Raw genomic sequence first — 16,198 nt, forward strand, 5'->3', positions numbered from 1 at the left:
TCAACTAAAGTTCATAAGAAATACATTTTTTCCTCAAGTGATACTTGTTTGTATTTGTCATTTTTATACATTAAAAAGAACAATATTGCATAAGCAATACAAAGGAACAGAAGAGAAGCAGAAAAAGTGATTTTAAAAGTAGTTTTATTTTTCCAGACATTTGACTGGTTAACAAGAGTAAAATTTATTAATCATGCTCTAATTATAAATCACTGCATCCAGGACATTGAAAATAAGAGTTGATTTTAGGTTATACAATATATACAGTTGCTCTGCAACTAAACAAAATAAAAACAACTGAATTGAATATTATACATCTCATAGCATTCTAAGCTGCATTTTAAGTGTCACTTGCTCCTTTTTAAACAGTTAACACAGCAACCTAATAGTCTGTCTATTAACAGATCTTTTGAATCAGATTTGAAAAGTTGTATGAAATATGCCAACATTTTGGACTTAAAATTCTTAATTTTATATTATAAATAGATATCTACAGGCTCTAGAATTTCATTTTTCTCTGCCAGAGGAGAAAAGCTTTTGAGAAACTCAGAAAATCAAGGGATAAATTTTGCTTAGCTGCTCTTTATTGGTCCTTGGGATTTTACCTGTCTGCACTGTTAGTGCTATTAAATTGTAGTCTATAAGTTTCCTGGTCTTTAAGTGACCGATGAACAAAGTTGAGACATTTTACTCTATTCCTCTTCTAGCAGAACTCAAGGGAAATTTGTATCATTTTTTAATGTTACGAATTGTTACATACACTATAAGATTCTGTGTTAAAAATACTGTACATTAGGAGATCTGTGCAAAATAATATGCCCATTTACTCTCTAGACTCTATCAGGGATAGAAACATACAAAATAGTGTTGCAAACTGAATGCATCAGTAAGTGAATAAAACTGTAGTGCTAAACTATTACTCTATCATTTTACTGGGAACTTTGAAAATACAGACTAATTTGCTTCAACTTGCAATAAAAATATCTTGAAACATTCCAGTTTGTTCCCCATTTATACTGCAGCAACAGCATCTAGGAAGTGAAAGTTACACATCTACGTGGCTGTACCCACGCGCCCGAGGCATCAACCAACGGTACCATTCAGGAAGGGTGATACAGGCTGAGATCAGTGTTGCTCTTCCAGCATTTCTGCAACGTGGTTCTCATCCAAATAAGCACAGATGTGGTGGTGGCCTGTTTTCCATTCCTTCCAATGTGAAATGGCCAATTTAAGCACCATTTACCAGAAATTCAAAGCTCTCTTGATAAATCTAGAGATACAATGTTCACATAATGTGATCAAAGCCAATGTGACCTAGACATTGATTTTCTGTATCCTATGCCTCAGTTGTTTCCTGTAGCATAAGCAAAACCTGGTACAATTTCACAATACACAAACATCAAAATGATGTCAGATCTGTATTGGTGTTTTAAATTCCATCAACCACCTGGGAACTATCCATGGCCTAGCTTTTGTTCACAAATCAGCAAAACAAGTTTAACAACAGTGTAGCTACCATATATGTGGGTATTCTATATAAATACAGAGTGAGTTGGCAAACTATCATTGTTTGCAAGGTAGTGGCACGCAAATTTCATAAACCAGAACATAACGTAGTGAACTCGTGAGGTGTCAGGCATCTTATGACCAAGGATAATTACCTACATGTTCCACCAAATATGTTCTCTCTGTGAACACATTGCTGGATGATTTAAAGAAAATTCAAGAATTTTTAAAAAAAGTCTTAATGCTATAATGAGACAAGTGTAAGAAATGTTCTGCAATCCATCATCTTAGTTAAGTACATTTCAGGAAGTGCAGTTTTCAAATCCTTGAGTTAATGTAGTAACTCATTAATATTGCCATAGTTTAGTTAACCAGCAGTAGTCACATTAAATGACCAAAATGGATGTAACATACATAAAGAACATTCAAAAAACAGGTTCTACACACATGCAGCATAGAAAAACAAAACAATCTCAAGCTCACAAAATTAGAACTAGAAAGTTCAACGACTAACACAGATTTCAGATAACTTTAAGCAAGTATCTACATCCATTCTGAAAGAAAGAAGTTTCTCCTGTGGTAAACTGAAGTACTTTTTCACTTTCATCTGGCCAAAGACACATAATTAAAACAATTTCTTCTGCAACTGTTGGCATCCTTGATGACAGCCAGTATGGCAAGCTACGAAATGAGTCCATTTCAGAACTACAGAGCAGCTTGCATGTTTTGGTTCCAGCACTTCAAATGGTGTCAAGAACTAGATAAGTTCACTGCCCTGGTAGATGCACACACAATTTCTTTAACTGGGGAAGCAACACTGAACTGTTGTACTGTCATGTTACAAAAGGGAGATTAAAATTACAGTGAATTGATCAATAAGAACATTCATAATGTTGTGATATTCAGACACGTGGATTTTGATTGTTAAAGCTTTTCAGTTCACCTTGAAAAATACAGGAAGAATTGTTTTTATTTAAAAGTGTAAACTGCTTATGAGAAATTTTCACGTAGAAAAAAGTTTAGAAGTCCCCAAACCAGAACAATGGCAATAAAAAAGTAAGCTACAGTACCTAGGACTTGGGCAGTGCTCTGGCAAGGTGGCTGCGGATAGGTAGGTGAAATGAAATACAACAAAACTTATTTCTGTGACTGCTGGAAATGAGAAATGTCTCCACTTATCAGTAGCAATTTAGTCAACAATAAAGTGCACAAATGATACAGGGAAAGCTCCTTTCCGACTGGGATCTCCATCAATATGACCAATCTGAAAGAGTCCAGATATTTTTCAAGTTAAATCTTGTAATGACATTTCAGTATCACCAAAATGAATACCACTGACCTTCCTGCCTGTAGCATAAGCCTCCCACCAAATCTTTTCTGCAGTAGTGCTAGTTTTCTTCTGCCAATAGGAAAATTCAGTCCTACAGAGTGCCTATTTTTCAGCTGTACGTTGGGTTTTTGTTAAATGCAAGTTTTATCCAGTTCTTTGAATATACATCATCTTACTGCAGTACCACTGCTGCATAATTCCAGTGCAATCTGTAATGCCTGGCAGCCCACGTTTGGCCTCTGTTGTGTTGCTCCTCTAACCATCACTGTGAGGCAAAAGGATGAATCAAGCTTCAACAGTTTCAGGTTTTAGATTAACTTATTTCTATTTATACAGCATTATTGTCAATTTAGATGTAATCTGAAGCTCTGTTCTTCACTAGCTAACAGATTAAGGCAAGTGTTTTCATGCACAATAATTTCCAAGATTTTGCTGGAGCCAATAAGACTCTGAAATGTAAAAACTTGAGATGGTTTCCCAGCTCAAATAGACTCAGTCCTAGTCATCTGAAGACTGAGGACAATACAAAGCTCTCTGATGCTGTCCTGGGGTGACTTTAGGATGCTGTATTGTATTTGTACCCCCATCCATCTGTTTAGCCCAGAAATAAGTTCTGCACCTTTACAACTAGATCTGAGTGCTAAGGAAGGCAGAAGAAGAATTGGTGGAATGTCAAAGGAGACTGTATTCAAAACACAGAGATAAGAGCTTCAGCTCTCTCTCTCTCAGTGCTTGCTGTTTGCAGCACAGACAGTGAGTGGGACAGAGCTCTCCTTTGCTTGTAGTTAGTTTTTAGCTAGCTGAGGAAGACAAGTTCCCTGGACTGTGGCTTTTCTTTTTCTTGGAACTGTTCAGCCCTGCTTCGGACCAAAAACCCAGAAAAACACGGGGAGCTTACGCCTGTGGCCCACCCAGGGCCTGGGATGCTGCATTTACAGTGCAGGAGGGACTGATGAGAGACTGAGTGAGCAGAGTCACACCCCACAAAAAGGACCCTGAATTTGCCATCTCTTCAGAACAATGACAGGTTCCATTGTTTAATATTATTCATTTTTTCATGTCTGTGAGTACTTTGCTTGTTAAATAAACAGTTTTTTCCACTTTTCTTGAAGGAGGTTTAGCTCCCAAACAGGTGGGGGGAAAGGCCACTGAATTCTGCCCTCTAGGGAACATCCCTTTGGAAGTTCCCTTCCAAGTTTGTCCCAAACCAGGACAGAAACCCACTACATAGCACCTGCAATAGCAGATTCTTAAATTACTGGAACTCTGCCAAAAATTTTCTGGATCATGGAGACCATGTCCCCAGTGTATTGTGAGCCCTACTAATCAGATTTCTTTTTATTTTTTTCTTTTTCTGTGAATGAGAAAAGCTAAAAGCTTGTCTGAAGTTTGACTTTTGAAATTTCATCTCCAGTTTCCATGAGATGAAACTATTCTCATTATTTGGAAACCCAGCAGGAGATCTTCCGAAGTGAGTACCAACCTCTAAGATTTAATTTCTTGCTTTCAAAGTGTGTTGACAAAAAATGCAAAATACTCACCCACCACTCCTGATCTTCTTCACCATCAACTACAATAATATCTCCCTCTGCAAAAGTCAGCTCATCTGGGTTATCTGCTACACAGTTGTAAATTGCTTTTACTCTCTTGGGTTTAGTTTTGGACTGAAATGAAAAAAAAACCAACCCTGAAGGTAAATAATACAGCACAAAATAGAGTAGACTTGGAGTTTTTTAAAGAAAGTTTCATAACTGCTTCCAACTGCTGTTTTTCATAGGTTAGAGTTCAGCTATACCTTTTATGCTGGGTGCTTATGCTTCAGGCTGAATCTGGCACCACCCAAAGCTTTTTGGAACCACTGTGCCAATAACACAGGCCATGTTTCCCTACGAAATTCTCCATTTTGGCTCACCCAAACCTACAGAAGAGTCACCCTCTATCTTCAGAGCTTTACATCACTGCAGTGAGCATGATTTTGTTCAGAAGACGGGGTGATCAAAATCTATGCAAATGTAACAGCAGCAGCATTATCAGAGGGAGGCCTGAGCCACCTGCCAGTATGTTCCTTCTTAATTTGTTAAACCCATTTCAGTAGTGTAAGAACTCACCAAAATATACTCTGCCTCCCAGCAGTGCTCTGAGGACTGCCAGCCACAGAGTCTTTTGGCAGCTCTTTCAAAGGTAGAGTTTAGTAAGGAGAGGCAATATTCCAGTATGGCAGTGGGACTCAGTCCTAGCTATGTTCTGAGCAAAGTGATTTCAAAATTGTTTCACTCTGGTTTTCTTCATCTCACACCTTTTCCAGTGCAAGCCAGTCTGCTGCTGCATTTCTTTTCAGCCTCCTCATTCTCTGTTGCAGACCAACAATAAAGCTGCCTACACAGCATTTCCGTGCAGAACAACCCAACAAGTGAAGAGGCTCAAGGGCTGGAGGCAGAGTGTAAAGCTTTCCTCCATGAGTCCACCCTTTTCCCAGCCACAGGGAACAAAAATCTCCCCTTTCTACCCCAAACTGTCAGAGCAGAGGGGTGAGTGCCATTTAGGTCAGAGATGGCTGTTAATGCAGTGCTGTTAGGGAGAGAAGTTCCACATGGCATAAGGAAAAGATGGCCTCATCACCATACTGGCGTTCCCCCAGTGCCTGGTCGCCTGGTCCCAGTCTCTAGTTAGGTCAGCCTTGGAGCAGACAGATGAAAAGGAACAAGACTCCTCATTTACAGCTCTCATTTTCTCCACCAGCAAAATGCTCTGCTGAGGACAGAACTGCCCAACAGTCTCTTACTGTGCCATTGTGCTAGAGCTGAGCACTATGCAGAGAAAAGAGGGAATGTGGATGGGGCAGGATGGAGGCAGCATTATTTTTATGTTCCTCTAGAAGCATTCATTTGCATTCTAGCATAAATTGTCTAGTATAAATTCTAATAGAAATAAAGCTGTGGCCTGCCCAGGGCAGACCCAGCCTGAGGCTCTCTCATCCCTGGGAGCTGCCAGCCTGGCACTGCAGCACAGCAATTTTTCCAGACGCTCCCTCTCAGACAAATGACAGTCTGAACCACAACCACCTTTTAGGTCAAAAGGGAAAAGCTTCACATCAGTACAACAGTGATATAATGACTAACTTCAAAATGCAGTAATTACAGGTATTTCTTGTTCTTTAGAAGGCAAGGAAATTAAAATAGATCTCATTCCCAGAGGAATAAAATCTTCTAGGGAAATTTCCCATGTATCTACAAAATGGTTTCAAAAATCTAAACATCACATTGAGGGGAAAAAAAGAAATCAAAAGGTGAATCAGGAATTTTGACCTGATAAACAGGCTATTGGGTAAATGCACTGTGTAGGAGATAAGCCACTGGCTAAATGTGCATGTACACCTAGACCTGTCTTTTCTTTACTCAAGGAGCATTTCTGCATTCGTTTTCTAAACTTGGGCTGGCCTCTGGATTCCCTGGCAGGGTAAAGACATAGCAAAAAAGCCAGGAGTATAAGGCTAAATGGAGCAATTTAGCCAAAGAACTTTAGCTAGACTGATCTAGCTAAAGCTCTTTAGCTGAGGGGCCCTTGACTAAATCTCAGCTAAGATGCTTTAGCTAGATTAATTTAGCTAAAGCATCTTAACTAGCACACACTCCTGAGCCAGGTTTTCCCTTAGTTCTCAGTCCTATGACAGAAGAAAATCACCCAGCTGATTTGCTCAGTGACAGAATCCACCTTAACGAAAACCTAGAGAGAGCTGGAGAGTCAGATATGTTCTTCATATTATGTGCAATTAATATTAAACATTGAAGACACTGACCCCAAAACTAGCCAGCACAGCCCATTCCTTCATAGCTAAATCAATCTGTCCTATTAAAAAAACAAACAAACAAACAAACAAAAAAGCTACAACTTCAATTTCTACAGAAAGTCACGTTAGGAGCTGTTTCAGATATGCTGGAAGGATGTAACCAGTGCTTACCCTTGAATCCCAGCACACACAACAGAAATTAAGATCAGAGTCCAGTAGCTTCACAAACTTAATATGACAACATAAGCAATTTACACTCCTTAGACCATTTAATTTTTTGTGGCCTAAAAAATGAAAGTTATTTTAATGCAAGACAGACAGCAGACAGTAACTTAGTTGAACAAGAGTGGGGGAAGCAAGAAACCAGAAAATTTTATACTCCTAACTAATGCAAGGTGATGCCTCTGAGGCTTCTCATCATTATCAGATCAGAAACAGGTAACAGGGGCTCTGTGTGCCCAAGACCAATGGCCAGGCTATGCACACAAACACACCCAACTCTGTCCTGGAGAGCTGCTATTTCAGTGGACATGGTTAAGGAAAAATGGTTGAAGGGAGACACACCAGGGAGTGAAGGAAGCAGGTGTTTTCATTACAAGCCATTAACAAGATCATTGCAGAGCCTGGAACAGCACATCTCCTACCTCTCTGCTCATTATTTACTACTGAAGCACACTCCTGCACACAATGCGTGACACTGCCCAGACCCAGTCACACACAACACCTCAGAAATGTATGGGCTCCACATATTGTGATTTGCTTCCTGCAGAGATGTACTGTCAGGATCAAGCATATGGATCTTTTACATCTATCACACAAGAAAGCAACATAAAATTGAAGCAAAACTAAAGACCAAGTTAACTACACATAATGTACAGCTCCACTGACATCTGGAAATACATCCCTTTATCTACACCAGTATAAGATTACAGGTACTGACATTAATATGTGTTACCATTCATGGCTCTAGATTAAAAATAAAAAGTAAGAGTATAAAAAGGCCACACAATCAGATCAAGAGTCCATCTAAATCCAGTATCTCTTTTCTAATAGTCACTGTAAGGCTGAGGGAGGGTGGAGAAGAAAAATATAGAATTAACCATCTTCTGCTGGGGAAATGCTTACCAAGAGATTTCTCTCCTGTCACCAGGTGAATGCTGAGAATTGACAGCACAAAGGAACAGTTTCTTTTGTTTTGAGCTTGACTCCTGCTAGTCTTGTTTGAAGTCATTTCACCTACCTACATGAACAACTGTCCATTATAAAAGCACAAGAGTTCCCTTATAACCTACTTCACTGAAGACTGGGAATGAAGCCACATGTTACAAGTGACTCACCAAGCTCATCTACAAGTCACTAACTCCTAAAGCTTATCTATCTCCAGTAGGTCAACCATAATTCCGTGGATTGTGTTGGTCACATCTGGACATGAACGAAGAATCCAACTGGTTTGGTTTGCTTCTTTAAACTTAAAATCACATACTATCCTATTGGAAATGCAAGGAAAAAAAAGTTTTTGTGACTATTTAGTACAAGTCACACAGATACTTTAACACAGGATACAGGCCTTTTATGTTTCATGGCTCTCACACTTTTACCATGGCAGGACACACTACCATGTCTACAGTGTGTTTGATAGAATGCAGATGTATAAAATCAAATGCCACATTTTGTACTTACTATTTGTGATTTCCTTGGCATTGGTGCTGGTGGCTGGATTTGTGCCAAAGTATTTGCTGTAGAACCAGTCTGTGTTCCTGGAATGTCACATACAGAAGATGACTCTCCTGCTAAGGTAAATAAACCAAGTAAATACTAGGCATGCTTCCAAAAAAAGGAAGAATGATGGTACCAATTGAAACCAAACCAATTATTCTTAAAAGTATATAAATAATTTTATATCCCATGAGTATTTAATTTTTACTGGTTCTTTCTAAATAATGGAACAGAATTCTATCCTTTTCCTCACCAAAAAGGCCACTTTTCCCAAAGACAACTACCTAAGACATTAAACAGTGCAGATATGCTAAGATAGATAAAATAGATGAGGGCAGAACCAAATAACCTGGTCCCCCTTTCCTTCACTACAGACTGCATGCTGTTATAACCTTTCCTTCCTAGTAAAGACCATCATTATCAGGGTGCTTTATCCTTCACAGGAGACTCCTGCCACAGATGGCAGATAGCCATTATCAAATTCTTCTGGGACATTTCAAGAGAAAATGAAAAAGAATCATAGTAATAACAAATGAATATAAAATATACAGTAGAAAGGCAAACAAGGTAGGAGAAATTCTACTACAACCACCACAGAATCTGCACAAATTTCACTGTAGAGATTTTATGGAGATTGCATTATTCTCATGCCCCAAAGTAGTAGTTACTTTGAACAGCAAAAACCACAAAATGAATAATGAACTCTGAAAAATGTACTCTGTTTATTAACATGAAAAGAGCAATACCAATCTGCAATATAATTAAAAGTGGCACTACGTAAGCTCTGGATTTTCTAGCCAGAAACACATTTTTCTATTCTAAAATGTGTATCTGACACCTTGTTTATGACATATGCAAACAATAGTGCAAACAAAAATATTCAAAATGCATCCTTTGTTTGAGTGGGTTTCGAGGTAAGGTTAGGAAAGCTAAAGCCTAGCTGGAATTGAATCTGGCAAGGAATTCAAAGATAACAAGAAGGGCTTCTATAAATCCATAGGTAACAAAAGGAAAATTAGAGAATATGTGGACCCATTGTTGAAGATGAGATACTGGTTACAAAGTACAAGGAAAAGGCTGAGCTACTGAATGCCCTCTTGGCCTTAGCCTTTACTAGCAAGACAGGTCTTCAGGAAACCTGGTCCAGACACCAGGGGAGAATCTGGAGCAATGAAGTACAAAGTTCTGCACCTGGGGACAAACAGGCCACACACCAATATATGTTGGTGGCCACCTGGCTGAAAAGCAGGACCAAAGGTAGTGGACACAAACTGAAACACAGGAGCCTCTGTCTGAACATCAGGAAACACTTTGTCAGTGTGAGGGTAACAGCACGGGGACACGCTGCCCAGAGAGGTGTCTCCAATCCTCTGGGCACAGTCCTGGGCGATCCACTTTTGCTGACCCTTCTTGAGGAAGGGGTTAGACCTGATACCCTGCGGAGGTCCCTCCCAACACCAACCATTCTGTGATTATATTTATTACATAGTCCCATTATTGACTTTATGTGGCCCATAGCTCTGCTCACACTAAAGAACTTGAGGCATCAGGGCCTACACAATCACAAAGAGAAACAAGAGGAATGTTGGCACTGATTATATTTAAATGTGTAGGGTAAATGAACAGATGAAAGAAAACCTCAACAAACCCACACTCTCCCTTTGATTGTTATGATAGCTTAATTATAATAAAATAAATCTCTAAACCACAATTACCAGGTTGTTGTAGAGACCCAAGTCCTCTGGTCTGCCCTTTGTTAGTTAAGCCAGATGACTTCTCAGTCCTATGCAGAAAGTAAGAAATTGGTCTATTTCAGAAACAAACAAGAACTTGAAAAGCAATAATACAGAGTACTTTCCAAATTATAAAAGTCTTGGCCTGTCTTCAGTAAAATCTGGTGACAGCTATTTTGCTTTTAAAAGTACTATTTTCTTCTGTATTTCTGATTAAGTGAATTGAAAGTTGCACCTAATTTTTAAAAGGTAAGGCAGAAAAATAATACAGGTTTGATTATTGCAATTCATGTCTTTTTCTGAGATTTGAAGTTCCTTTCACTGTTATTTTATTTTTTTCTTAAAATTATGCATCCATATTAGTCTGTACATTATAGAAAGCTTCCACAATTTGTGTCTACCTTTTAGGTATGGCACATGGAAAAAAAAGGGCTAGAAAGGAGCTTAAGGGTCAAGGCTGCTTTCATCTTTCAGTCCCAATTTGGAAATGGAACCTTATTTCTTCCAAAATTTGCTCAAAAGCCCTATTTTCCAGACTTCTCATTACCTTATTGATCTCCCCTGGCTCCCACCTCAGTATTTCATTTTACTGCAATGCCCCAAGTTAAACACAGCAGTCCTGCTGAGGCACCACTAGTGTTGAGACAGTTGAGAGAATTAATTCCTATAGTTTGCAGGCTAAGGAAAACTATATTCTTTAACTCTTCCACAACAGCACTAGGTCATCTGCCTTACTTACAATGTCCTTACATATCCTTCTTCTGAGGACTTTTGCTTACCCACACTCTGCTGTTCTCCATGCTTCATCCCTGTAGTTGATTGTTCTTAATTACTAAGAATGACACCCTTCTTTTCCCTTGACTACTCCTTCAGTTTGTCAAGGATGGTTTGGATATGATCCTGTTTTCTAATGCATATGTGCTTCCTAACTTCTTTTTCTGCAAATTTAAAAGTTGTTTTTTTTTTTCTTTTCCGGGTCTCTCTACTTCTGCCACAAATGGAAAGATTCAATGGAACAGAACTTATACAAAGCACGTGAACAGTAAATGGCACAATCAGACATTAGGTCCCATTATCTCCTATTTGTTACTAGATGAGAATAAGAAATTGAATATCTTTTATGGTTTTTTATCTCCATCATAGCAAGGTGTTCTGGAGATATTCAGATAACCTTAAATCACTAGGCTGTCTTGTTTTTACTGTAGTAATCATCTACATCCTTAGCATCTGCCTTCTGTTCATTCCCACATGAACACATCATTGGCAAAAACATGCATGCTTAATTGATGATTGCATGTTATAGATATTTAAAGTTACTAAAAATGATGAAGTATATTAAAGATTAAAATGACATCAGTTACCCAGAAATAGGCTTTCTCTGAGAGATTCTGCTAGGAGGTTGTGGAGGCAGTGGTGGTGGGGTTGGCTTGTTTTGTGGAGGAGCTGGCTGCTGTTTTGATTGCTGGTTCAGAGCTTCCATAATGCTGGCTGTCTTTGCCACTGGAGGTGGTGGTGCTGGAGAAAGTACATCTATATAGGAAAGTTAGACAGAAACATGGAATTAAATTTCTATTTACCTTTTCATTTCTTGGGTTCTCATTACAGGTTACCCTGTTACAGGACGTATGTAAGAAAAATGCTTTACTACATGTAATGAAAGGAGGACCTCTGGAAAATGGTTTACCTTTTGTTTCACCTAGTCAAAGCTGGAGACCTCACAAGCACTTAAATTTATTCAAGCATTAAAGTGCAAGCAAAGAAAATTCTTACTAAAGTCAGTCACATTCTTGAAAACAGTAGATCAGAATACATTGTTTTAAAGTGCTAATATTATTTGTCCAGTCAATGCCTTCAGTCTGTGTTTTATGGAAAAATAACCAAGTGAGTAATATCTGACAAATTTTATTTAGAGGAACATCTTTTCTTAAAATCTTGTTGTGATTCACAACTAACAGCAGACTAGGTTTAGCAATTAATTAAAATTGTTACTGAATTCTTAAAACCACCCAAACAGCAGCTGGCAATGAATTAAAACATCCTTTTGCATTCCAGTGGTCTGCAAGAATCGAGCACAACGTGGAGACACAGCCCCAAGCCTACATGTAATACTCACCTTCACAACTGGTGAGAAATGCATCACAAAAAGTATATATATATACACATAAAATTATGAGCTCTTTAGCTGTAGTAATAGATGGTGTTTCCTGCTGACCCTGCACTACACCATACAGTACTCACTGGAGCATCAGAGAAGATAGTTTGTTACTGGATGGGAACGATAGGCCAAAGCTACAGTCACCAAAAGAGGAAATATGAGTTGTGGAAATGGAAAAATAAGCCAACTGTGATTAGATACAGTAGAAGGGAGAACAGAGGAAAGTGGAAACATACTTGTAGATGTTACACGCAATGGCGGCACAGGGGGATGAATAGCTGGTGGATCTGATGAAGACCTCTGCCTGCTTATACTTTCCACTCCTAAAGAATTTGTCTTCCACATTGCATTAGATGAAGAAATTGTCTGAATACCACTGCCAAGAACTGAAGGCTGAACTAAAAAGAGAGGAAAATACTGCATTATTATTATTACTTACCCTAAGCACAAAGTGTTAATATTCACACCTGTGCTTTCAGAAATGGTGTGGATAGACCACTATATTCAGCAACACTATATGCATCAACTATAGTCACTGCATCCTGATGGAATGCCAGAGCAGAAATCAGTCTGGTGTTAAAAATTACAGAAAAAAATCACCCAGAAACTTCTAACACTTTACCTAAACAAAAATTGTCTCCAGTCATTACTTTAAAATGTATCAATACTTGAAATATATCAATACCTTCTCAGTAAGAAGGCAGAAGGCACATCTTGCTATCTTCTTTAATCCCTGACTGATAACTGTAATTTTCTCAGATACTGCAAGAAAAGGACCTCACTCTTCCACAAGCATGAGCACATTGCTGACTCAAAGTGAAACATCAGTTTTGACTTAGAAATAAAACTGTAAACCTGAATTTCACTCAAGCAAGAAGCTGTAATAACTAGTTGTGAAACAGTCACAAAGTACTTCTTCAGAGCCTCTTAAATTACTTCATTCTGAAGAGCTGCCTCCTCTTTTCATAAAACAGTCTACAGGCTTTCTTTATAAAGCAGGTATTTTGCACATATTATACCATTTCTCCCTACTCAGCACATGAATATCATATTAAGAAAAGATGAAACAGAGTAAGGTATGAACAAATACTAGGTTGCAGGGAAAAGCATAAAAGGCTCAGAAGATTTGGAAAACAGCCTAAAGCTATGAGGACAAAAGAGCAATAATACACCATAAGTAAAACATTACCAACATCAGCAATTGACAAGAAACTATGGTCAATGATACTATTATAGCTTTTAACTAAGTATATAAATTAATAGGCTAATACAGTGCTAGAATAAAGAATATGAGCTAATAATCATAGGCAGGCAGCATTGTCTTCATGGCATGAGTTGTATTACAGTGATGCCAAGAAGTTTGGGGTTGGGAATGAAATTAAAATGACACTTCTTGAAATGTGTCATTTAATCAAGGGCAAACTGTATGGTTGGCCATGATTAAAATAATATCAAAGGATAAAACAGTCTCTTTAACTATTCAATTTTTTACTAATTCAGAGATAGAATCTAACAGTTAAACAAATCAGGCAAGCTCCTTGAGTCAATTTTCCTGTTTGGTGGGGAAAATATTACTTTCCACCAAAAAATGTTGTCTATTGTTGATATTAAGCTTAGACTTCATGTGAAATGTCAAAGTAATCCTGCCTTGGTTAGGTTTTACATGTAACTAAAGTTCCCTCAGTCCCATTCTACTCTTTCCAAGTAACCCGAAACCAGACTTTTCTGTTCTCAGTTTTTCTGCCCGTTTTATGCAGCCATTCCATAACTGACTTTTCATATTACACAGAAGATCAGTTTGCCATCTCAGGCACAATCACTGGTGCATGGAGTCCTGCATTCTGACCTCTGCACAGTGCTCCCAAAGGCAGAAGTCACCCATGTGTGCCCAGAACATTTCCTGATCATATCTCCTCTTAGGGAGCCCAAATACAGCACATAAAAAACCATCTGTTTAATAGTAACTTTTCTTGAATTGAATACATAAATTTAGCCTCCATGAAAGATGGTGGATAATAAAGGTATTACAACAATGAAACACATTGAATATGACCTGTACTAAGAGGACCTATTCAGATTTCTCTGTGTTTCTTTACTGTGATGCAAACAGATTACATATGAAGATAAGAATGAAGTTCACAGCACCAGCTTTAATGGTAGATTTTGCAAGCACACAATCCTCTGAATCAGGATGAGACACATACTTTTACACTGTTCTAATGATCTAGGGACAACCAGTAATTGGCAGCTGTGTTTTCAGTCAGCTATCAGATCACTAAAATCATCCAGTTTTCCACATCATGACACTTACACTTCTATTTCAACAACCCTGAAGCATGTATTTATTAAGAGAAGAATTTGCAAGGTTAAAATCTCATGCTCTGCATACACTCTCCATTTTCTGAGGTCTGAAACAAAGCTTCATGGCAGACAAATACTATTGAAATTTTATCTTTACAGTGAACCCTGACAATGACGCCTTCAAGAAACAGAAGTATGAAAAGACTGAATATAACAAAAAATTTGATGAGCTACATTGACTGCAGCCATCCTTTTATTAAATGGTTTAACTCTGGTGAGGTTATCTGAGTATTGTTTTCCCAAACAAAACTGTGTACTGCCTTGCAGGTATACCAATAATCAAACTCAGAAGACATTATGTAGATTCACGTCAAAGATGTAAAATGAGGCCAATACTTACCTGTGCTAAATAAGAGAAAACCTATTTTTTTCTCTTTTTTTAAAAGTTATGATGGTATTCTTCTAATGTACAATTATATTTTCTAGTACCTTTGCCAATATTCCTTGGAGGTAGAGGAGGTGCACTACTTGTAACAGGTACTGCAGGCTGAATGGGAGGTGGACTGCCACTGAGTATTGCTCCATATGTTTCATTCTGTAATATACTTGGCATAAATCCTCTTTGCTTGTCCTTAGCAATGTTTGCTGCATCTCTTGCCAAGGATGCTACATTAGGCTGAAGTTGGTTTGATCCAAGCTGGTAGAAGCTGACAGGCCTGTCCTCTCTCCGGTTGGGACTGGGTTGCTTTAACACAATAAAAAAAGTACTCATTGATATCACATTACTTGCATTTATTTTATGTATTAGTTAATAGAAAGTTATTCATTTCTAGAAAGAAAAAATGGTGTCTAAAATGCATTTCTGTTGCTTTTAATACATAACCTAAAACCTACATTCTGCCCTCTTCAAGGCAAAAAAACTGTGCACCCTAACAATGAACCCTAACAACAACAACAAAAGATTTAAGGTGAATTGCACTTCAAAACTATTAATATATTTTCATTTCTTCTGTAGTACACTGCTACAGGATACCACTGTATCCCTATACACACAAGACTATACTTCTACAGATAACCAGAATAGATTTTCAGGCTGGATCAAATAAAGTTTTCCTGCATCAAAACATCCAGCAGTATTTTCAAAACTAAATAAATAACTGTAGGTCCTAAGCCTCATCTGAAGTTCAGCAGAGCTAAATCCCAAATGGATGATCATGATCCCATGACCCAGACAAGATTTCATCTAAGTATTCTACCTGTAGCTCAGCCTACAACAAATGAGTAGCCAAAACTTCTCTTAAACTCTTTTTATCTCACTAGGATTACTGGATAAGTTTGGGAGATTTCTTTAATTGGCAGCTGGGATGGAACATTGCTCATCCTACACACATTATCAAATTCTATCTGATTAGCTGGTTTTGAGATTTACAGCAATCCTCTGCACTTAGCATTATTCCTCCTGTTTCAACAGCAAGCATAGTCATTACTATTATCAAATGATAATTAAAATAGCTGGAGTTACAAATTCATATGGCTAGTACAGCAATGGACTTTAACAATTCACAGCCCAGACAGCATAAATGTACCTTCAGAAATAGTGCTAGATAAACATGCCATACTGACATATTGTCTGTATGAAATTAAAATAACAATTTATAGTAATAGCATTT

At 38.1% G+C, this 16,198-nt stretch overlaps 1 protein-coding gene across 3 annotated transcripts in view; it reads right to left on the reverse strand.

The window, feature by feature from the left end:
- Positions 1-132: 132 nt before the first annotated feature.
- Positions 133-16,198, reverse strand: part of ASAP2 (ArfGAP with SH3 domain, ankyrin repeat and PH domain 2) — an 84,307-nt gene continuing 68,241 nt past the window's right edge. Inside the window, exons 22-28 of one of the 3 annotated variants that reach the window (XM_058801291.1) lie at positions 15,018-15,273; positions 12,464-12,625; positions 11,434-11,602; positions 10,055-10,122; positions 8,304-8,410; positions 4,378-4,500; positions 133-2,770 (exon numbers count right to left, since the gene is read on the reverse strand). In XM_058801291.1, coding sequence (XP_058657274.1) covers positions 2,696-2,770; positions 4,378-4,500; positions 8,304-8,410; positions 10,055-10,122; positions 11,434-11,602; positions 12,464-12,625; positions 15,018-15,273 — 960 coding nt within the window. In that variant the 3' untranslated portion in view covers positions 133-2,695. Of the gene's footprint in view, positions 2,771-4,377; positions 4,501-8,303; positions 8,414-10,054; positions 10,123-11,433; positions 11,603-12,463; positions 12,626-15,017; positions 15,274-16,198 lie in introns of all 3 variants that reach the window. The other 2 variants (XM_058801290.1, XM_058801292.1) reach the window with 2 other exon arrangements.

This window comes from Ammospiza caudacuta, chromosome 3, assembly GCF_027887145.1.
Source record: "Ammospiza caudacuta isolate bAmmCau1 chromosome 3, bAmmCau1.pri, whole genome shotgun sequence".
NCBI classification, from domain to species: Eukaryota; Metazoa; Chordata; class Aves; order Passeriformes; family Passerellidae; genus Ammospiza; species Ammospiza caudacuta.